Below are 23,819 nucleotides of genomic sequence, written 5' to 3'. Positions count from 1 at the left end.
GGTCCTAATGAGTGAGTGAGTGTGTGTGTGTGTGTGTGTGTGTGTGTGTGTGTGTACGTGCGCGCATTTTCAGCCTCGTGTTGAAATGGTGTTGAGTCTTTTACTGCAAGCCACAGCTTTACAACACACTTTTTACTGTGGGCTTGTGTGTGTGTTTGCGTGCGTGTGCATATTTGTGTATGGTTGATGCGTGTGTATGTGTGTTGGGTGCATAACCATTGTGTTTATACGTAGGTTGTGTGTATATTAGGGCTGAACGATTTTGGGAAAAAATCTAATTGCGATTTTTCTGACCGATATTGCGATTGCGATTTGATTGCGATTTTTTTTATAAAAAAAAAAAAAAAAAAACTTAAACATTTTTTTAAATTCAAGCTTCAGTTTAGTATTCACTGTGTACGTTTAAAAAGTAATTGGAAGTAATGGAACATTACCAAATGGCATACCATTTATTTACTGTTCTAGATTCTAATAAATAAGGATGAGAACTAAAAGATATGAATTGCTTCATTGCTTCCAACATGTATCTTCCAAGTACTTTTTTTCCCATGTATATATTCAAACATTTAGCTGGAATAGAAATAGCTTATTTTTGTAAACAACCCAACATTGAACTTGTGCTTCTCTTCTCAAGAAGAGAAGCTTTTTCTGAAATGAAGTTAAATAAATAAAAATAAAAATAAAATTAAACAAATAATTACCATTTTGTGTAAACAATTCACAGCAGTGAAATAAGTAGGTCTTTCACTTATGGCTCCAGAAGCATATTTACTGATATCCAGTATTTAGCTTATGTAGATTAACATTCAACTAAAATGTAACACTTTTTTGTCTCACAAGCCAAAGTCCTCTCCTACTGTACATTGTATTACTACCACTCCTTGGAAGTGAAAAACTCAGAATACATAACGCAGTGGTGGAAAGTAACTAAGTACATTTACTTAAGTACTGTACTTAAGTACAATTTTGAGGTATTTGTACTTCACTTGAGTATTTCTAATTTCCAATACTTTAACTCCTACTCCACTACATCTCAGAGGCAAATATTGTACTTTTACTCCACTACAATTATTTGAGAACTTTAGTGACTAGTTACTTTGCAGATATAAATTATAATATTATAAAACCTACATTAACCACTTTAGCCCTATTTTATACATAGGTAATTTGAAAATAGCCGATCTACAAGCTCACAACTCGCCGCGATGCGACGCGTTGTGAGCTTGTAGATCTGCTATTTTCAAACATAAGTACTTTTGGTACTTTAAGTACATTTTGATACCAATACTTTTGTAGGCCTACTTTTATTCAAGTCAATTTTGAATTTGGTATTTTTACTTGTAACAGAGTACTTCTACATTGCAGTATTGATACTTTTATTTAAGTACAACATTTGAGTACTTTTTCCACCACTGTACATAAGTGACAAAGATACAGTTCATAGTCGCTTCTTTTGTTTTGGGCTTGTTTTCATAGACAGGGTTGCTTATTTCTCTCACAAAACCTGGCAACACTGACCAGGAAGTGCTTCGCATAGTATTGTTTACATTGGATCACAGCATCCAACAGAAATAGTTTAACAATGATGGGAAAAATATAAGTTACACTTACAGAAACAAACATAGATAGGAGCAACACTACTACTACACTACTTGTGTCGCACCGAAAATAATGTTTTACCGCTACGCGCGGCACACTTTAAATACTCGCAGCCGATGGCGAGGGACCTAACTCTATGAGAGGGACAGAGCGAGAGAGAGAGAGAGAGAGGGGGGGCGCTGCCCTCTCGCTCCCTGTAGAGAGAGAGAGGCAGCCACTCTGGATAGAAGGAGACAAGTCCCGCGGGTGCTCTGGGATTAATATTAATATTAAAAGTATGTATTATGATAAAATAAAAAATAAAAAAATCGCGGCCTTTGCGATTAGCTAATCGCGTGGTTTCAAATCGCGATTTCGGTTTGAAAACGATTAATCGTTCAGCCTTAGTGTATATTGTGCAGAAACTCACCTAAATGCAGTCAGGTTCTCACACTAAACAAAGAACATAATTCCTATATAAACTTGTCGTGCGGGGGTATGTGTGTGTTGTGGCTGTACATAGGCTATGTTCCCTACTGTGTGAATGTTTATATCATTTCTGTGTGTCTTTTGTATGCGGAGTAAGTGTGTGGACTTGCAGCAGTCATAAAAGCTCAGCTTATATTTTGTCTTGAGGAGTTTCAAGGCCTGTTGAGCTATCTGCTTTATTTGCGTTGATTCTCCAGCTTTGATAACGATAGCCGAGCTTTGATTTGACTGCAGAGCTCTGAGAACACTTTTAGCCCTGTATGCTCACACTATCTTCTCCCCGATCCCCCACTCACAGCCTTACCCCTCTCCCACAACCTCTCCTCCAGTCTCTGCTTTCTCGCCCAACTCTAACCCCCCTCTCTCATCCCTCCACTGTGTTTGCCTCCAAATCACTGTTCCTCCTGTGGTAACATTAACGTCACCTGGACAATATTAATACATTTATAAAGGCATTCCAAAATGTCCTGATTGATCCACTTTGCACATCTTCTGTTCCCTATCCACCTATCCCACCTGACAACCACCACCGTTTGTCTCTCTCTTCCTTCTCCCCCCAGGGTTCGCCTTCCCAGATTGGGCCTATAAGCCAGAGTCGAGCCCCGGCTCGAGGCAGATCCAGCTGTGGCACTTCATCCTGGAGTTGTTGCGAAAGGAGGAGTACCACGATGTAATCGCCTGGCAGGGTGACTACGGCGAGTTCGTCATCAAGGACCCGGATGAGGTGGCCCGTCTGTGGGGCGCCAGGAAGTGCAAACCCCAGATGAACTACGACAAGCTCAGCCGCGCGCTAAGGTGAGCCTCGGTGATCTTCACTGTGTCTAGATTTCCCAAACAGTGGGTCGTGGACCAATTCTTATGGGTCGCACAACATTTTTTTAACAACATTTAAAAAATATATTATTTCAAAAGATTTCCAAAAAAATTGAATCTGTTATACATAAATTAATTGAAGAAGTCAAAGAAAATTCCTTAAATAAAAAAACTATAATTTAAGAAGTAGTGACAATATCGGATCTACAAGCTAGATCTTCTATTTTCAATAGTTTGGGTCTCGAGGAGACATCAAATTATCTTTTGGGTCTCGAGCTAAAAAGTTTGGGAACCACTGGTCTAGATCAGTGATTCTCAGCCTTTTAAATTTTAAACCTGGGACCACGGCCTACTGTACACTGTAAAATCCTTAGTGTTAATTAGGCTTGTGCCTGATTTGCATGGTTGGACTTTATACTGTCTTTAGTGACCATCATATTCTGCGACCACTTGGGGTCGTTCTTCTAAAATAAAAGCAATGACACTTGATACTTCTTTAATTCTGTTTTTTTAATTTTCTTTCATTATTCAATGTTTGCCACCTCTTTTGTCGTCTTCAAATCCATAATGCATGGCTGCTTTTGTAACCAAATAATAATGTTCATCATGTTGTCATATTGCCTATCACTAATGCAATTAAAAATGGATTTTGCGTTGGTGGTTAAATGGTGGTTAAATGACATCACTCGTTCTTCTAGGCGAGAATGAAGGAGAGCAGAGAGTTGGGAAGAAAGATGGAAAGATTATTTTTTTATTCCATTCTTGTAGCTCCACAATCCACTTGCCTGGGAGCGTCAACTGAAGTGCGATTGCCTCCATTACAGCTCACATTTCACTCCCCTCTTTTGATCCCTCCATACCTGTCGCCTGTTCGGCTGTCTTCAATCAGTTTGAGCCTGTGTCATCTTCCTTAGTCGACGGTCTCAACTCAAACCTGCATCTTTGGGGCATTTATTCGACGTGTAACAATTAGATGAGTCACAGTGAGCTCAGCTGTCTCCCAACGTGAGGGAGGAATGAGAGACCGGAGCGGTTCTTAGGAAATGACAATGACGGACTGACAACGAGTGATGAACAGGTGCTTTCAGGGTAGCATGACAACATGGAAAGGTTCTGTTCAAATACATGCCTGGAGACATGATGCGGGAGAGAATAAGTGGAGGTCAGACATGCAGTGTGGATGTGATTAATGTGGCTGGCAGTAAAATCCAGAAAGTCACCAGGAGAGAGAGTCGGCACATGTAAACCTCAATTCAAATATACAACATTGTCATCTGAGCATTTGAGTTGAAGAATTAGACGAGAAAAGGAAGTGTGTGTGAGTGTGATTGAGATTGAATGACTAGGATAAGCTCCGTTGTAGAACGTTGGATGTGTGGTTTGTTGTGAGGCATGGCATTAACCGCAAATCAGCGGGCCATTCAGGTAAAGGAGGGGGGGGGGGGGTGAGTTTGACAGGACACCAGGAAGTATAAACCACATATCAATTGTGATAAGGTTAGCAGAGCAAAAAAGATAACACAAGATGCGTGTGTGTGGGTGTGCGCTCGTGCATGTGTATTTGTGGTTTGGAGCAAAGGCAAGAACTTTAAACACAAAGGTAAAGGAGAGGAAACAAAAGTGCATGTGTGTGTATGTGCCGTTGACTCGGAGGAACCCGGAAGAGTTGAACTTTGAATGAACTATGATAAACTCTACAAATTGCCTAGATAAAGGATGAGGTGTGTGTGTGTGTGTGTGTGTGTGTGAGCACGAATATGTTATTTGTCGGGAAACTAGGAAGTTTGAACCTCGGATGAACTCAGAAGAGCTCTAAAGTAAAGGTTAAGTGTGTGTGTGTGTGTTTGATGGAGGTCCAACATTTTGTGCCTTAGATCAGCTGGTCTAATCTGAACGTATATTAAGTAGACAGGATAGAGTGATAGAGAGCCATGGATTGAGTTGAGATAAGAACTGTGTGTGTGTGTGTGTGTTTGTGTGTAAAAGGTATCAGACATATCCGTTGTTTGTTTTAACCTGTTTGGTTCCTGCACGGGTCCAGTACAGGGTATGGGCAGCTGTCAGAAACAGAAAAGAGGGACTGTGCTGTCACGCCACTTTGTCTTATGAATTGAAGTCTGTTTCATCACTTTTTCCACATTAGTCCTTTCTTTCTTTTTTTTCATTTCCAAAATGGGAAATTAGATTTACAGCAAAAGCAATACCACGGCGCACTTGCTCTTAATAGACTAAATACACAGAAAACACAGTAATCAATAAAACAGACGCACAACAACACAAGGCATCAAAGAACAGAGTGCAGGGGAATGAACTGAGTAAAGTGGTCATGTGGCGTCTGTCTCTTTTCCCTCTCGTGCCGTCACTCCACTGTACAGGATCTAATAAAACACAAATACCAATTTAACGAACGGAAGATGAAAGGAGGAAGAATAAAAAGAGATGAAGCCAGTTTTTTTTTTCATTCATGACTTGTGTGTCTCACAGATCTTCTGCTCGTGTGACAGCTAAAATAGACACGCAAACACAGGCACACCATGTCCCTCTGTGCAGCACATGAGATGTTTTATTTTCGCTCCCTGTCTGTTTTCTTATCATCTTTGTACAAAGAAACACTGACAGATACACACGCACGTGCACACACACATACGCGCGCGCACACACACACACACACAGTGACTCATCGGTGTAACATCCCCCCTGTGTCGGAGGTTGGTGTGGGTTATAGCTCACTATGGTGATGACTTGTTACACTGCCTATTCACCACACACACACACACACACACACACACACACACACACACACACACACACACACACACACACACACACACACACACACACACACACACACACACACACACACACACACACACACAGACACACACAGACAGAGAACTCGCTATATGTCAGCCCTCCTCCAGTCCATCTGTGTCTTGATTGTCTCCAACGTTCCACCTTCTACAAGATGCTTTGACCTGCCTTCCCTTTGGCCCCACGACAGTATGGTCTCTGTTTATACCTGTATTCATCATGTCACCCTCAGCCCTGGACACACCCAGGCCCCTTTTTTATTAAACACATGGGGGATTTCTTTTGTGTGCCATTTAGAGTCCTTCTGACTGACTGTATTACTGATAAACCTATGGATCGTGTCACAGAATCTTCTCCAACTAAACTGGGTAAAAACAGAGAAAAAACAGAGTCTTTGGCGAGAAAACGGAAAGAGAGAAACTGTCTGGAAGTGTTAGAACGAGCAGGTGAAGAAAATGGGCTTGACTTGATGCAAGAAGATATATGAACATAACCAACAAGCGCACTTTCAAATAAATTCCACATTGTATCTAAAAGTAGAAACGTTTTAAGCTGCAATTGATTTAATAGTAGGCTAAAGGAACATCTACCGGTTTGATTTTTAAAACGGGCCCCCAGCTGCAGTTAAACATAGCTTCAAACTCCCTCTGTGCTTTATGAAGCTCCTACACCAATGAAGCTCTTAATTAATTCTGAAATCACAGAGCGAAAGCCTTTCACCCCTTAATTGTTAAGTGCTTGATTCATATTGCACACTTTGAAGTGTGTGTGTGTGTGTGTGTGTGTGTGTGTGTGTGTGAGAGAGAGAAATGAGCTGTGGTATAATATATGCTGTACAGTAGAAGTCCTTTCTACTTTATTTGAAGTGAGTTCAAATGCTCTTCAAAGGCCCAGTGCAAGCTTGAGCCCGTATGTGAGTCTGGGTCTGTCATACTGATGTATGTGTGTGTGTGTGTGTGTGTGTGTGTGTGTGTGCGTGCATGTGTGCATGCATTTCTTGGCATCTTGCCCACTATACGTGTGATGTATGTGTGCAAATGTATGGAGTCTGCATATTGTATCGGTACCTGTATATTATCTTGCCTACGTTTATGTGGGCATGTGTTATACCTGCCTTGTTGTGCAGAGTGTGTACATGTGAGTGAGTAATCATCTCTAACAGCAGCAGGTAGGCTTTGAGGGTTGAGAGGTCCTTCACTTACTGAGTCACACACACACGGCTAAAAGAACTTCCTGTTCAGTCAGTCAAAACTACTTTACTCTGTTCTGTTCTGTTCTGCCGTATATCATAGACTAGCACTCTATTCACACCGAAGTAGTCATGTACGATGAATGGAGAGCACTGCTTTCATCTCCATCATGAGAGAGCCGGGTGCTTCAAGCCTCAATGCGGTCGTATGACGAACCTAATTAGGGCTTTATCCCATTAAGACCTGAGGTCGATTCTACAAGTGCCTTCTAAATCGGTAGTTGTCAAACTTTTTCAAACACTTTCACGATTTTTAAAAAAATGTTCAAAAATAAAAGATGTACAGGCGCGAAGTGACGCGCTGTGAGCTTGTACATCTGCTGTTTTTGAAAAGCCAACGCTAAAATCTAAAATGACACGGATGCTTTCCCCGGTTTTAATGGGCTATGCTATTAGTCAGAGATGTGCAATTTTGCTGATGGTGACCTACTCTTCCTGCCTCTGGACCACTTAGTATATTTTATCATTTGGGATGACTAAGTCTGATTTTATACTTTGTCGTATGACAGTGCCGCCTTGCCAAAAAAGAGCAAATTTAGAAGCTCACAACGTGCCGCCTCTGCGACACCTGTAAATCTGATATTTTTTGGCGCGTGACGCTGTCGTACGACGGAGCACAAATTAGGCATGCGTCGCTCTTCGTAATGGAGGCGGCTAGCTATTAACACTAATGATTAGAGAATTATAAAAGAGGTTATGTGACATTACCGCACCGGCGATGAACGTTTGAATTATGATTTTGTGTGTGCTTAATTCATACACACACACACCATACCGCAGTTTTACTGTCGTTCACTCATCCCCCTGCTTTCCTTTTTTCTTGCTTTCTTTCTCTTCTTGTTTTAACATTCTGTCTCGTCCCTTTCTCATTCTTTCCTCTTCCATTTCCATTCCAATTTCTGTTGCTCCTTTGTTTACACTTCAACTGTACCATTTTACTGCATCACTAAATCATCCGCTCTGTCTCTTCATGTCTCTCCTGTCACGCTTGCTCTGCGTATTATCTAATAAAAACAAACGCTAAACAAATAACATCCAAATGACTTAAAAGACAATTAAAGACACATGGGCCTCTGCTAAGTTTTCTATTTCATCTTGAAAATGTGTCAATCTCGCCATATGGCGTTCTGTACTTTCTGTCGCTTTATATGAACCCAGGGGACTTAAAATGGGTCTTATTGGGGCCTCCTAACCACAACATAATGTATTAATCTTGAAGATTAAAAGCTATTCATATTCCAAGATGCTGATGATGAGGATTAGCCTCGTTTACCATTCAATTTTCCCGGGACATGCGATGTACGGTAAAGCTTAGCCTCAAGGAATTCTGAATAAAGACTTTGAAAAGCCAAGTTAAAACCTATAAACAGCTGTTAACTATGCTGTAAGTTGACCACTGTCTACTGTATATGATATGTGGTTTATTTTTCTTTTAGATACTACTACAACAAGAGGATCCTGCACAAGACCAAAGGGAAGAGGTTTACATACAAGTTCAACTTCAACAAACTGGTCCTGGTCAACTACCCGTTCATTGACATGGGAACTGGTATGTAAAAACGCACACATGCACACAAGAAAGTTGACTAATTACTATGCTGTCATCTCTGCTTTATACTTGCCCGCCATCTACAACCTCACAAAGCGTCATTATAAATCAGGCCGTATACATGTGTCCTCTCCACACACACAGAGTCAGTCAATTCAATTTCAATTCAAAGGAGCTTTATTGGCATGAGAAAACATACGTTTACATTGCCGAAGCAAGTGTCAAAATATAATCAAAACAGTTGAAAATGGGGAAAGTATATACAGTTGGAGGCGGTACAGCATTGTGTTAAACAGAGCTATGTCACATTGCGTCGTTATGTACATTTTATATGTAAAGGGTATAAAACTTTTTGAGACAAATAACATCAATCTTTTGCAGTCACTTTAGGACAAATGGCAGCCTTTTTTCTCAAAACTATTTAAATGGTATACAAAAGAAGCCTCAGATTTACAATGTGTTTAAAGGTAGCAGCTCTGTTTATATGTGCAGTAGGTCTAGAGGTCTACTCGGTACAGATAGTGCAGGAAACTCAATGGTTAGTAGTCCTTAGGGTGGTTGTATTCCATTGGCTAATCTTCTTTTATCGCAACAGTTCACAAATCTTGCTGCTATGTTCGCACATTGTTGTATTCCTCCCAGTAGGTATGGGAGTTTTTTTGTCGTTGGTCATGTTTTCAAACTCACTCTGCAAGTATGTGTAAGTGACTGACCCATACACATAAACAGTGTTAACAGTCATATATACATAGATGCACGCACTGGGGCTGGGGTGTCAGTGGCTCGGGAGTGGCCCGCTGAACGGGCGCCCTGACCATAGCTGTAGTAGTCACTAGGGCAGCGACAGGGATTGCCTCCCAGCCCTACTTCCCACCCACAAATATGGCCTGTTGCGTCTGGCCAAGCTGGATGCACCGTGGAGGGATCGAGCCCCAGTCTCCACATAACTGTGGTGGGCAGGAACTTTACCCCTGTGCCACCCATACGCCTCCATGCTCTGTAGTGTTTGGATAAATGTATGACAACTGCAACGTCTAAAAATCAGAGCATATGCTATTTTAGGCAAAGAGATTTGGTGTCGAGGGAAAACCGAGGTGACCAAGTATAGACCCTGGGGAGACCCCGATTAACAAAGTATATCCGGTTTAAGTGATTTAAGGCTAAATGTATGTACGGCATATTGCCGAACCTGATGTGTTTAGACAGTTACAGGTGTGGTCCTTCAAAGGGGGGTAGAGGAATCGATTTGGTTAATTGTTTACTCTTCCTCATCTGTTGAGACATGCAATTAAAACAAAAGGTATTTTGGATAAAGCTATTGTATTTTTCATACGTTTCCTGACAATATATATCCATCATAATGGAGAGTTTGATATATTGGCCAGCACTAGTGCCACGTCGCTGTTTACCCTTAAGCCCCCCCCCCCCCCCGTATTTTCCCTCCTCTGAAGTATTATGGTCCCAGTCCCGGCCACCCAGTATAAACAGAGGCCATATGGAGCAATGGATACTGGGTGACATAAGTGCAGCATGAAGATTTTATTATAGGCACCCTGTGATGTGGCTCCCAGTCTGACATGTTGTGATATGATGGTTACACACACACTTGCACGTGCATGTGCACGTCACCCTGCGCTGAAACACACACATAGGCATCCACAGGTTTTTTTTCCCCTGGCGTGTGTATGTGCGTGCGTGCGTGCGCGCGCAATATCACAAAGTGTGCGGACACACATTTATACATGCACACACACAGCTTCGCACACGCCCAGACTCAAACACACACACACACACACACGTTCAGTGTTACTGGAAAATACGGGGCAACCCAACCCATGTTTGTGATGGCAGGCACAGTGACTTTCCAATATTTAATCCTGGCACGTGCTCGGACGCCAAGAATTTATCACAGTGCCACAGTCTCACTGGCAGGAGTGAGGAGAAGATGCAGACAGAGAGAGCATGAAGGAGCAAAGAAAAGAGAGAGGGAGAGATGAATATGGAAGCAGAAGAAAGGAAGAACGAGGGAAAGAAATGGAGAGAAACTGAGAAGGGAACACATGGCTTACGGTGCAGATACACATGACCTGAGCGTCACGCCTGCGCGACTCGATGCTTCACGCCTCTGATGCTCTTGGTGGGTGTGTCGATCTTGAGATTGGCAGAAATGGACTATAATCAAAATGCACTACTTTTTATACAGTACTTTTTATGTAGCAATTGTAGGTATGAAATTGAGCAACAACGTGGCTACTTGGTGACAAACATTTATAGACAATCAGGCTGTAATAGATGGACACAGAGCCTCTTTGTTTTGTTTATTCATATTGGGTGCACAATATTTGGATTCCGTTAAATGCAGCCCTATTAATATCGCCATAGGGGAGTTGTGATAAGTTTTGGGATCCGGAACCGCTGAAACTGGATCCAACATTGAGGAACCAGAATCGGTTCCATCATATTTGGACCGTTTCCGGAACCGGTTTTATCGCATCATCGTCGCCTGGCTAAGCATGCTTCTCATTTGCATGAAGTGACACCTCTTCAAGCTTCCCCCGCCAGCTCCGACCCCTTCCCAATCCCAAGATCCCAAATTTTCTTTTTGAAACACATTGAAAAACACGTTTAACTGTTACTTCAGTCTTGTTATAATAACTACGACAGACGCTAGAAAGTGATAATTTTTCATGGACAGATTTAGCTGCTGTGTCTGCAAATGTAACACGTGCATTTGATTTGCACTTCATTCCGTCTGATCATAGACGATTATATACTGTTGCTCACAGCACGTCTTCTACCGTTTGCTGTATGTGTTGTAGGGGCTCGCTAAAGCCCCCTACATTAGTCTCTGGTATTTATCTTCATATGTCGAGCTAAGATCTGGAGTTAATGCGGACGGATGTGTCTTTCCCTCCTTCGGGGGACAGACGACCCCTTTTATCTTGTCTCCCCTCCGCTCGCTGCAGGCCTAGAGAGCAGAGGTACAGCAAGCATTAATGAGGCTTTAGTGTGTCCCAGAGACGTTTTCTGTATGTCAGTGACCCTCAGGTTAATGTTGGTTATGTGACAGATTATCACATACGCACACAAACATACACTACTTTCTATATGTGCAATTATTCCTCTCAAAAACAGTGTCCCTAATCCTCCTCTTCCCCCCCCCATTTCTTTCTTTCTCTCTCCCAGGTCGTGGCGTCCCCCAGAGTGCCCCTCCCGTACCCAGCGGGGGCACCCACTTCCGCTTCCCACCCTCCACTCCGTCCGACGTGCTGTCCCCCAACGAGGACCTGCGCAGCCCGGGCATGTTCAGCAGCGTGGCCCGCCGCATGGCCCGCGGCTCCGTCAGCGACTGCAGCGACGGCACCTCCACCAACTCTGAGCTGGAGGAGGCCGTGGGGGCCGACGAGCGAGGCGTAGGGGGTGCAGAGAGGGCCTACAGGAGCCTGCTCCATCCCCGCCTCACTCATGACTCTCTGTTCAGAGTCTACGGGGGGGCACCCAACCTCCCGAGGCCAGCCCCCAGGGTCCACAGCGAGCCGCTGTCCCCGTTCCCCGTCTCCCCACTGCCGGGCCCCGGAGGCCACCTGGCGCCGAATCTGTCCCCGGCCCTCTCCATGACCCCCACCTCTCACCTGCCCTACACCCCGTCCCCGTCTCTCTCCTCCCCCATGCTGGGCTCCCACTTCTCCTTCAACCAGGAGGACATGAAGCGCTACCTGCAGGCGCACACCCAGTCCGTCTACAACTACCACCTCAGTCCTCGTGCCTTCTTCCACTACCCCAACATCGTCATCCCTCAGCCCCACCGCCCCGCCCCAGAGAAGCCGGCCGCCCATCACCTCCACGGCCCGCCCCTGCCGCTTCCCCATTCGCTGAGCCGGCCGCCGGGAGGAGGAGAAGGAGGGGAGGAGGGCCTGGGGCAGCAGCACCCGTCACCTTTCAAGTTCAAGCTGCAGCCGCCGCCGCTGGGCCGCAAGCAGAGGGATGGAGGGAGTGCTTCTTTAGGCTCCTCTTCCAGCCAATCCTCTGCCTACTCTGGTTCAGGCCTGCTCTCTAACTCTGCCGTGGGACCTCCTACGATCAAGGTAAGATCAGTGGAAGATGGAGAAGTCGTGTTTTCCTTAATCATTGAACACATTTGACATGTTTCAGCTTGGTGCCTAAATCAATTGCATGCAATCTTCTATGATTTTTTTTTTAAAATGAAACTAGTGCTAATTCTATTTTTCTTGTCCCCAGGTGGAGCCGATCTCCGACATCGAATCAGAGGAGGAGGTGGAGGTGACAGACATCAGCGAGGACGAGGACCTTAATCACCACGACAACGACGAGGACGATGAAGGCGACGTCTTCACCCTGGCCGCTCACCACCACCTCCACCCGCTCCGCCGCCCCCACCACCATCATCATCCTCACCCTCACCACCACCACCAGACCAACGGCACTGCGCCTCCTCCTCACCACCCCCACCCTGCCTTCCCACTGCGGCAACCTCACGTCAACTCAGAGGACCTGGAGGAGGACGAAGATGTGTTCAAGACACCCGCCACCCCGCCCCTAAGTGGCGTCCCGGCGTTCCCCCTCGCCAGCCTGAAGAGCGAGCCCAGTCCGGGTCCGGGGTCGTCTCCCATCAGCCCCGGCGGCACCCGCTGCATCCCCCTCAAGCTGCGCTTCAAGCGCCGCTGGAGCGAAGATCAAAAGATGGAGGCCGACGGCGAGAGGGACGAGGCAGAGGACAAGAAGGTCCGGGCCGAGAAACAGGAAGAAGAGGGTGTCGAGAGGATGAGAGAAGAGCCGGGCAGGAGAGGAGGAGAGGTGGAGAATGGAGGAAGAGCGGGAGCTGTCACCTTAGGGGTGGTGTTGCCACCTCCGCCCACCCAGCGCAGAGCGAGCTCCGAGCTGCAGAGAGCCACGGCACAACTGTCTCTGGAAAACACAGGGTGCTGAGACACACACACACACACACACACACACACACACACACTCAACACCAGGGTTCTCTCTCCTTGCATACAAACACACAGCTCTGGAATTGCTCTCGACACACTCACTACACATAGACACACACTTAACACACATACGCACACACAGATTTTAGAGGAAAACAAAGTGCCTGTGTAGCCTCACATGTTGAGAGATGAGACATATTGCCTTTTTGTTTTTTTAACCAAGACACCTTATTCGACGTGAACACAGCAGGCAGAATAGAATGGCTGCAGATTGAAACACTAAGAAATAACCATATCTAGCCTATTTACTGACTTGTATTTTTAATCCCTTCATGATATTAGTGAGAGCCTAATGGCCCTTAGACGTTGCCCACTGCCTTTCCAATGCCTCTTAGTCCTCTTAGTGCCAGCCATGCCAGTCATTCCACAAGAGGTAGTCTGTCAGGGATGCCCTTTGGGCTCAGTCACTATTATGAAATGTTCTCAGTGGATGTACTTTGGTTGCTAGCTTGGTAAAATGCGCACTGGTATTTCATAGCTAGCTAGTGTGGATTTGTCAACCATTCCACCCCAAAAGTGCAAGCCTTGCTCATCTCGTCTCTCTTTCACTCCAGACAGATGAATGATCAGTGTTGGAAGTAATTGAAAGGCTTTTAATGCATTTCTGACCCTTCAGATGACCCCCCCCCCTGCCACACACACACACACACACACAAACGGACCTTGATGTTACTTAAAATGAAACACTGAGAGGTTTTGTTGTCCCAACCACCACCAGTCGTTTACAAGTTGAATGATCAAAGTGGAGCCTTGGACAGGCTGATCTTTTGGACTGAGGAGTGAATCTAAAAACAAACTCTTCAGTTCTGGCCTGAAGACATAAGACTATTTTGGGGTTGAGGGGAGTGAGCTCTCTGTCAACTAGGCATTCTTGATAATCCTTTCCTCTACCCATAGCCCACAGTGTACAATTCTGACTGACCTGTACATGCTGTACAGTGCCTGCAGATGTAAACGAGATGTGGATGAACTGAACAGATTCAGGAGTCATGCCATGGTGCAGTACGAAGATGGCCATTGAATGATCACTATGCACTCTTGAACCAAACCCTTGAAAACCAAGTCTGTCAGGCCTTAATACATTTTCTGGAACAGTGGAGCCCGCCGGAATCTTTCGGACTTTATTGGTCTCCTCCACTGTGGCACAAAGTCATTAGGAAATCAGGAACTCGGATCAAGGTGAAGAGCCTGTAGTTAATGGACATGAATTTTAAACTGTGGACCCAAAGTTTGATGTGAAACATCGGGCCTTGAGAGGAACTTTTCAGAGTACACCACTCAGACGTGTGTGGGCTCTCTTGTTATAGGTGACTTGGCACAATCTTTGAAAAAGAGGGAGCAGGTTGAGGCGACTGGCAGTGTACAATACCTTTATTCTGCTTTCCTCTGTTGTACAGACTGTATTCCTTCCATCTAAGGACACTAGTGCCTCTTAAGGACATGGACAGTATTTTTGGATGCTGATTTTAAGGGCATTTGCCGTGATCTGAGGGTTTTTAATTATTTTCTTTATTTTATTTGTTGTTGTTGAGATAATAGCCTATCTAACATGTTTATATGATGTTATGAGGACAGGGACTCAACGATTCTGAGATGATTTGTCTGCGGAGAGCGGGAACCATGATATGAATGTGGAGCCTCAAGGCTAACTCAGGCGAACCTTCGAGTAAGATGTTTAAACCACAAGACCATTTTATCAGTGCGAGTAAGAAAAAATATTGTGCCCCTTTTAATGAACAAAGAATTCCATGTAAGATTGTGCCTTTTTTAAACCATCAAAAGATTTATTTTCAGTGACTACCTACTCCCACCCAGCTAAGGTTTTAGCAATGCGCGCACACACACACACACACACACACACACACACACACACACACACACACACACACACACACACACACACACACACTGACTGTACCACCTTGCCTTCTTTTTTTTATAAAAGAGACATACAAGTAAAAAATACACATATATTTTATTGAAATATATATTGAAAACAAATGTTATATTTCAGTACGGTCATTTGATACAAATCAGGAAAAGCCTACTATTTTTAATGGTTAAGAGATATATTATATATTGTTATCGGGCATATATTATCAGTATGATGCAGCCTCTGCCTTCTCCCGGCCATTAAGCTGCATTGAAAAGGCCACCGAATTCAGAAATGTATTTTTTGTTGTTGTATAATAATGCAGGTATTGTGTATTCAGGGGAAGGAGGACCGGGGGCGAGTTCAGGACAAATGATTGACAGCAAACGTGTAACCAAATGTGGGTTGAGTAGTATGTACAAATAACATTTTCTTGTTTTGTTTTTTTGACTACACTGCGGCGTACCATGTGGGTGGGGTCTAAACCACATCAGTACTATTCCCATAGTGTCAGGTAGGCAAGCCGGCCACGGAAAAGCATGCAGAATTTACATTTGCATACTTTACTGTGGTTTCCCTCCCAAACATTCTCACACTCATTGCGTCGTCCCTTTTCACTACCCTCCTCACCCACCTGGGCCTCCCAAGTAGTTTAACCCATTAAGACCTGAGGCCGATTCTAAAAAGGTTTTCTAAATCCAAAACGTTTTTTGAAAAAAAAATATAAAACATATTTTTTCACGATTTTTCAAAAATAGCAGATCTACAAGCTCATAGCGCGGCACTCGGTGCCACGCTATGAGCTTGTATATCTGCTATTTTTGAATAGCCAATTAAACCTAATGTGACACAGATGCGTTCCAGGTCTAAATGGGTTAAAACAAATGCTAAGAAATGTTTGCACAAGCTATTCCACTGGGCTCTGTATAAAAGATGGAGACTGAGGCTCTGAGCTCATAATGGGGACCTGGTAATGGACTTGTTGTTCCTGGAACAGCCCCAGGGTGTAGATGGACTGCACACAGACATAAAACAGGTGTCCATATGTGTCTCAACCTCTTCCCCTCAATGTGAGGGGGGGGGGGGGGGAGAAGGGTGAATCGGAGGCTCTTAGGACCACTTTTAAGGACATGGGTGGATTTTACTTTTAAGCTTGGACAGTTGCCTCAAGCAGCTTTGTGGACTTTTGTGTTTGTGGGGTGGTCTGAAGAGTACTACCCATATGTACAGACAAACTTAACACAGAAAACGCACTGACATGCTATGGTTAGAGAGTGAGGCTTCTCAGTGGCTGGAGTTAAGGAACATGACTTCACATACGACATCAGACACCCCCGCTTGTCTCTTGTGTAGACGGCGTAACCATAGAAACCACACGCACACACAGGAAATGACATCACACAACCTCAGAAAGGAGTGGAGAGAGAGGGATTTCCCGTGATGTGGGTAGTCGGCTGGTTGGTGTGTGTGTGTGGTGAAACCCCCTTCTTTAACAAACAGAATATGCACACACAAAGCCACTGAACACAGCTCAGAGAAGCCTGGTCAAATAACGTTTTGGCTAGAGTGGTTTAGTCCTAGTTTTTCTTGTCCAGACTGTCCAGTCAACTGTATCCTAAACAGACCTAGGTCAAATAGTATCGGCTGATAATCCAGAGCATTTGGAAAAAGCTTGAATTCCCATGTGTGCAGTCAGTTTCATGTGGTGACATCCAGTGGGCATTATGGTGCTCTTTAACATCTTTAACACAAAAATATATATATAATTTCTTCAGGCTCTCTGTCCTGAGGAGTGAACTGAAAACCGGTTGAGTTTTTTATTTATTTTTTATGCCCGATTGAGTAGAGCCTTTTAGCTTATCTCCTTGCCCTGCTCAAGAGTGCCAGAAGAATTAATTTCTATCTAATCCCCAGCATTTGTTTTTTAACCTTGCGTCCCAGGTGGGTTTGGTTTGCCACATACTCCAGTAGCGATGGAAAGTTTAGACAATCACAAACAAGTATTTGAGTGTCAATTCAGTAACAAAGTGTACTTTTCTGTGATCGACAGCTTAACTGAAACTGTTTAAAATATTCTTTGGCCGCAGCCCCCACCCATCTGTGACAAGAGAGGAGGTTAAAGCAAATTACTGGAAAATACAATTTGACTGAGTTCTGATCCCATAACCAACTGTCCCGCCTGCACTGCGTTAAGCATAATTCGTACAGTGGCTTGTCAAATATGACCGATTTTCGACAAGCGACGTTATTGAGCAGATAGCCTTTGCTAATGGCTCTATTGAAGAGATAGAAAACACTTAACCTTTTCCCAACATGTTAATATTTACTTCCCTCAGTCTCATCATTGCTGTTTTTTTATTTTATAATTTTCTTCTATATTTTCCAAGATGTATTACTGTTGCTATTGTAATTATTCTATTATTAACATAACAATTTTTTTGATGAATTTTGTACCCCCTCGCCCAGGGCCCACCTCTTCTCCATGATCCTCTGGTTATTATGAATTTGTTTTATTTCCCTCCTGTCATAAGTTGGCTTGCTAGATCACTTCAAGAAGCCTATTATCGTTTTTTTCAAGCTCACCGGTTAACCCGGTAACCTTGTTACCATGGAGAAAAGAAGAGGGGGAGGGGGTTCATATAACCCCATCACATTATATTGAAGAAAAAAAAAACATTGTTCTCATTTGTATTTTATTTTTCTTGGATCTTGTGTATATATATATTTTCCATTTTGGAGGGGTGGGATTTCTGTAAAGAAAAAAAAGAAAAAAAAAACATTGTATTGTTTAACCGTTGTATTATTTGAAAAATGTCCACCCTCTCCTTAGTTGTCTCTCTCGTCTCGGTCCCGGTCCTCCTCACTAGCAAGCGGCCACTGGTGAGAGAGCGGACGGAGAGGGAGAGAGACTGGCGCTCGTCACGTATAGGAGGAAGCATCTGTACTTCTGTTTCGCTCCTTATCTTTTCATCTTTATTTGTAATTAAAAGTGTAATCAGGGTTCATTAAAAAAACAAACAAAAAAACTGGTAAAAACGGATCCGGTTGTCCTCGCTTCATTTCGCTGTGTCGTCTCCTCGCTCTTTTAGTCATTCAGTTATACATGTATTCATTTATTAGGAGGCGAACTGAGTATGCTGTATTAGTCGTGACGGTAACTTTATTGACACTGGTTATTTTTCAGTTTTAACAAAGATATTAAATATGAAGCTGCTGTTGGTTAATGGTGAGTAATATTGGTTATTTCTTTATTATCTATGCTGCCTGACAAAGCCATACCAGCATCAAGTGTGTCAGAGTTTAACTCCTGACACTATATTGTTGGTACAGAAGAAGATGACATGAAAACCACTAGTAATCTTTCTCAGTTAAAACACTAGTTGGCCTCGTTTGGACAGTTTGGAAGAATGACTGATGGAAAATTCATTGTACTACACAATTTAGTGGGAAGTTATATGCTCATCAACAGTGGATGCTGCTGGGTTAAGTGCAAGGCCATGTTTTACGTAGAACCTGCCAGCCAAGCCCACGTTCAGATTTATTTTGTTAATGCAAACATTTGACATGGTTTTGATCTTTGTCAGGTCAACACAAAATAATCAAAATCATCCCAGGAGGCGGCATGGCCAGCTCCTGTGGTAAGTTGCATTACGTTCAAAAGGTTGATGTCCCCCATGAGACGGAAGGACACAACAGCTAAACTGTGTGAATCTTGGAAGTTTACATGGTGTCAGTGGTGTCATGTGTCTTGTGTTCATCTTCTCCCTCCTATTCACTTACAGCGCTGTTCTCAGAGCAGAGTCTGTTGGATGTAAGTATCAGATTCATCATGACTGTCCTCTTTGGCAACACACCTCTCTATTCGGTCACAAGTTCACAACTGTTCCTCCTGTCATGGCGGTGAGTGCTGCCTAGTATACAGACACATGGATATGAATCCATGTTTAGTGTCCTATTACTTGGGTCATATAAAGCATTTACATTTTATGTTTAGCTGATGACTCTAGCCAGAAGTAGAGTCCAATTGTTTTTACACCTGCAACCAACTGGTCTGAGCCAAAGTGGTCATTATCCCTGTGATCCTAGAATAATCGTATAAAAGAAGTGTGCTCAGGGGGAAAAAAATACATGAGGGAAGGTAGTAGGCTATGTATTGAAGCATGTAGAGATGGAAGATGTGAGAAATGGGTATGATTCATCAGGGGAGCGTGAGAGAGCTCCTTGACCCTTACTGAAACTTGAAAGGGGAGCTCAGTGGAGCACAAACCTCCACCAGGAGGTACACCCCTTCCTCCCAACATATGTGTCAGTGGTGATTTGTGATGACATTGATTTGGAATTGTGCACATGTATGAAAAGGCACAGGGGGATGGATGGATGGATGGATGGGGTTGGGAGGTTATGGTAAAGGATACTGATGCCTTGTGTCAATTTTGTTTGTACGGGGCCAGACTAACACAAATCAGGGCGGGGAATGATAGCAGGGCCCATGTACTACAGTAAAGTATGTACATAGATTGTAAAGGAATTCTGGCCTAAATAAGAGATCATATCGGACCAAATCATGTAATAAAAATGTTCTTAGATTGAGTTAAAACATATGATCAAATGGGGGTCCATGGCCTTATGCATGTCAAATTGGGCAACCTTGAAATTAGAAAGGTTGAGGCACTGCACCCATGACTGCATCACACACAGCTCCAAATTGGTGATAGGCCTGGTCACTGACGACAGGAGAGACATTTTTTACTGTGCAAAATACATGACGAACACGACCTTGTGTATGTCTTTGTGATGTATTTTGCTCAGTAAAACATTTCAGAGCTAAAAGCTGTTGTTTACGCTGTTTACTTTTTCTTTATGCTATTACTTACCTTGTCCTGCACCAGTGACAAATGGGTGTGCATAATATTTTTTCTGGAAGGTAAATGCCCTCTCTCTCAACATTGACAAGACCTCCGGAGCTGATCGGAGACTACAGAAAGGAGAGACGCTGCATGGGCCCCATCTACATCAATGGGTCTGCTGTTCAGAGTCAGTATAGCTTCAAGTTCCTCAGCATCCATATCACCGAGGATCGGTGATGATGCCGCAAGAGTGGCCTCAATTTGCCTCAATCCTGAGATTTATGTTGGGTGAGTGGGTATAGCCTACTGGGGACAGTGGAACGTATGTATTATTATATTTATCATTTAATAAATAAATTAAGTTCAACACTTAGAGCCCTAAGAGCAAAGGGGCCTGGTTTGAGCAACTCACTAATCAGACCTGAATATGAATATACTAACATTGGTGCAAATACTATGTAAATTCACACATATCCATATATCTCATTATCACATAATTAAATGGTAGAGTAGCTGATGTCTATGTACAACTTCCTTTAGTAAACAAACAATCAAAGAATGCCACATGATTAAGACATTTAGCCTATTCCAGTCAAGATATTTAGAGTAAGTGAAGCATCACCCAGATTTTACCCAGAAGTATAGTATAGAATTATAATATAATATAGAATTATATAAAAAATTATAGTTAATTGAAATAGAGCGATAGGGTGACCGTCTATGAAGGGGGGCCGGCGTCCCCCTTTATAATGATTTATCACCATGAGTAAATAATGATCCTTCATAATGTTTTTCACCCCAGAAATCCTAGTATAAAATTTGTGAACTTTCAGAATGTATCAATATTCTGTGCACAGCTGTTATACAAGACATCTGTGAAGGGTAGTTACCTCTTGATAACCCTATTAATATAACTGTAATCACCTTTAACATCGGTGGACTAACAAAAGAAGATATTATTATTAACCAAAGTTATATAACTGTACCATGAACACGACTGAAGTCTCCTGAGAGTTCCTGGGTTTTAACTGAGACTCTAGCCCCATCTGCTGACAATTTACAGTATAGCAATCTTGAGAATGGAGTCTAGTAGGCTCTGTAGGCTGGTTCTGTGAGCTAACGTTGACAGACATGAGCTAACATGTCTGTCCCATAATGCATTTTTAATTATATGTTTGCTTAAAGATTATTTAGATACCTGTGTAAACATAGAATTATGTCTAGACATCCTAGTAGACTGACTGCCTAGCAACATATAAGATGAACACACAACTTATGTAGGTTAGGTTAAATACATTGACCCGTATGCGCTGCATGACTGTTGCCTGCAGCTTTTGGCAAACGAAGCCCTGTTGACAAGGTACAAGTATGTAACAGTCATATCCTCTCTGTGGGTGGAAACCTCATATGTCCAAAACTTTTCTTTACAGGATTCAAATTCGAAAGTAGCAAAAGTAGCAGATCTACAAGCTTTTTAAAAAAAAACATGCTTGGCGTGCCAACTTTTGAGCTTGTAAATCCACTACTTTTAATACTTTTGTGTGACACTGTAGTAGGTATGGCTATTAATTTACGAAAAAACACAAAAAGTTAAAACATGGAGATGGGAGGTTTCTGCCCGACAGAGACAATATATATATTATATATTATATGTATATTATATATTAACACAAAAATGTGTGTTTGGTATATTATTTACTGTAAGACCACTCTTAGAGAGTGGTCTTACAGTGGGATCCTATGGGGAGACACAGAGCTCAGGAGGTGCTATAGAACGGGTGGGCAACATGTTTTGCCATACTGACGTGACTTTGAGGGGCCAAAACATTGAAACACATAGTGAAGTATTATATTAAAACTGCGTGAAGTTGGTAGACACAAAATGGTGACTTTTATTTTATTTTACAGCTGTATATGAGATTACTTAGCCTACAGTTTTAAATACAATCCACCTCAATGTATTATCAACTTTTAAATTAGCCTGCTAATTTCTATCTTGCCAATTGCATCATATGCACCACTTTGTGGTGTGCCAATATTTGGAATCGAAAATAATTATTTGCCTGAAAATCTTCAGCTTTTATCATTGTCTCCGCCAGGCCGAAAGGCATGTCCGAGACTGTTTTGCACCCTGTCTGTCTGTCTGTCCGTCCGTGTGTGTGTGTGTGTGGTTCCGTCTGTGGACAGCTAATCTCCGGCACCATTGGCTGCCGCTTGATCACAGCGACTCCCTGGATGCCACATTTTTCAAATGTCATAGCGCCACCGGGAGGCTGATTTGTGCAAAACACATCTTTTGACAGTACTCCTACAGATTTTGTCCAAACATCACGCAAATCGGTACACAGTAACGAAACGGGTCTTTCAGATTTTTTTATATATCATCCTGATTGGCTTAGATTGACATCTAAAGTTCGCAGGAGTGGCCCGTTTTGAACAAAATGCCGCAAATCATGAAAGCAGCGTCCGATTGCGGTGAAACTTTGCCCGCACATTCGCACTACGTTAAGGAACAAATGCCACCCTTTTAACATTGCCCTATGATCGCGCCACCAGGACACCAATTTTTGCAAAACATTTTTTCTTTATATTACTCCTACAAATTTTGTCCAAACGTCACGCAAATCGGTACACATTATCTCTATAGTCAAGTGATCAAGACAGCTCTGTCCTATTTTTCATATTCCATCCTGATTGGTGAATTCCAAACATTGCTGGCCTACACCTGACCTGGTGGAGACCATGACCTCCGAGGAGCACTTTTTCTAGTTTCCTTTGAGGCCGCCATGGGCCGGATTAAGATGGTTAGGGACCGGGTCTGGCCCCCGGGCCGTGTTGTCCTATAGACTCACCTCTCTGTGGGAAAACCCTCCATAAAAACAGAGGTACTCAGGCCAGCAGGTGTATGGGAAGAAGAAGGCCTGTCCGTCTATGTTAGAGTGGTATCCTATGGGCAGACACGGAGCCCCCCGTGGCGTGTACCTCATGTACCGGGTACCATCGGTAGAGCAGAATAAACTGTTTGGCATTGGCAGAGATTTGTCATGGATGCAACCAGCTGTGCTGCTCATCCCACACATGCATGTTCCCTACAAATGGGACACCATTTAAAAGGGAAATAAAAACAGGCTTCCCCACCCACACACACACACACACACACACACACACACACACACACACACACACACACACACACACACACACTGTACACACACAGTGCAAAGTGAGCTACTTAGGAATGTAAGTTTCATTACAAGCGGGATTACATCACTAATTACAACTGAATGGGATTTGTCTCTTTTGAAACGCATTCTGAAAGTATCCTGTTCATTTGTGCGTGAAAGTGCGCATGCGTGTGTTTGTGGTATTTCTGGAGGGAGATTGGCTGAGTATAGGACAGTGAGTTGGCACTTGTGTGTGTGTGTGTGTGTGTGTGTGTGTGTGTGTGTGTGTGTGTGTGTGGGTGTTCATGCCAGATGACCTCACTAATAGGGATTGATTAAGTATGTGTGTCACGTGAAGGGAAAGTTGCTAGTGTCTCTACAGAGGCCTGTCGTTGCTGCCTTGTCATCATGACATACACAGTAAAATCCTCAGTGAG

The 23,819-nt window shown here is 43.3% G+C and overlaps 1 protein-coding gene across 1 annotated transcript in view; it reads left to right on the top strand.

Moving 5' to 3' along the window:
* Positions 1-17,112, top strand: part of erf (Ets2 repressor factor) — a 42,112-nt gene extending 25,000 nt beyond the window's left edge. The window contains exons 2-5 of the mRNA XM_084079969.1: positions 2,628-2,862; positions 8,377-8,489; positions 11,676-12,574; positions 12,729-17,112. Of these exons, the coding sequence (XP_083936095.1) occupies positions 2,628-2,862; positions 8,377-8,489; positions 11,676-12,574; positions 12,729-13,436 (1,955 nt within the window). The 3' untranslated portion in view covers positions 13,437-17,112. The remainder of the gene's footprint in view (positions 1-2,627; positions 2,863-8,376; positions 8,490-11,675; positions 12,575-12,728) is intronic.
* The last annotated feature ends 6,707 nt before the right edge of the window (positions 17,113-23,819 follow it).

This window comes from Gymnoscopelus microlampas (genome assembly GCF_963454915.1).
Source record: "Gymnoscopelus microlampas genome assembly, chromosome: 15".
Classification (NCBI taxonomy): domain Eukaryota; kingdom Metazoa; phylum Chordata; class Actinopteri; order Myctophiformes; family Myctophidae; genus Gymnoscopelus; species Gymnoscopelus microlampas.
This window is presented reverse-complemented; position numbering and strand designations above follow the sequence as displayed.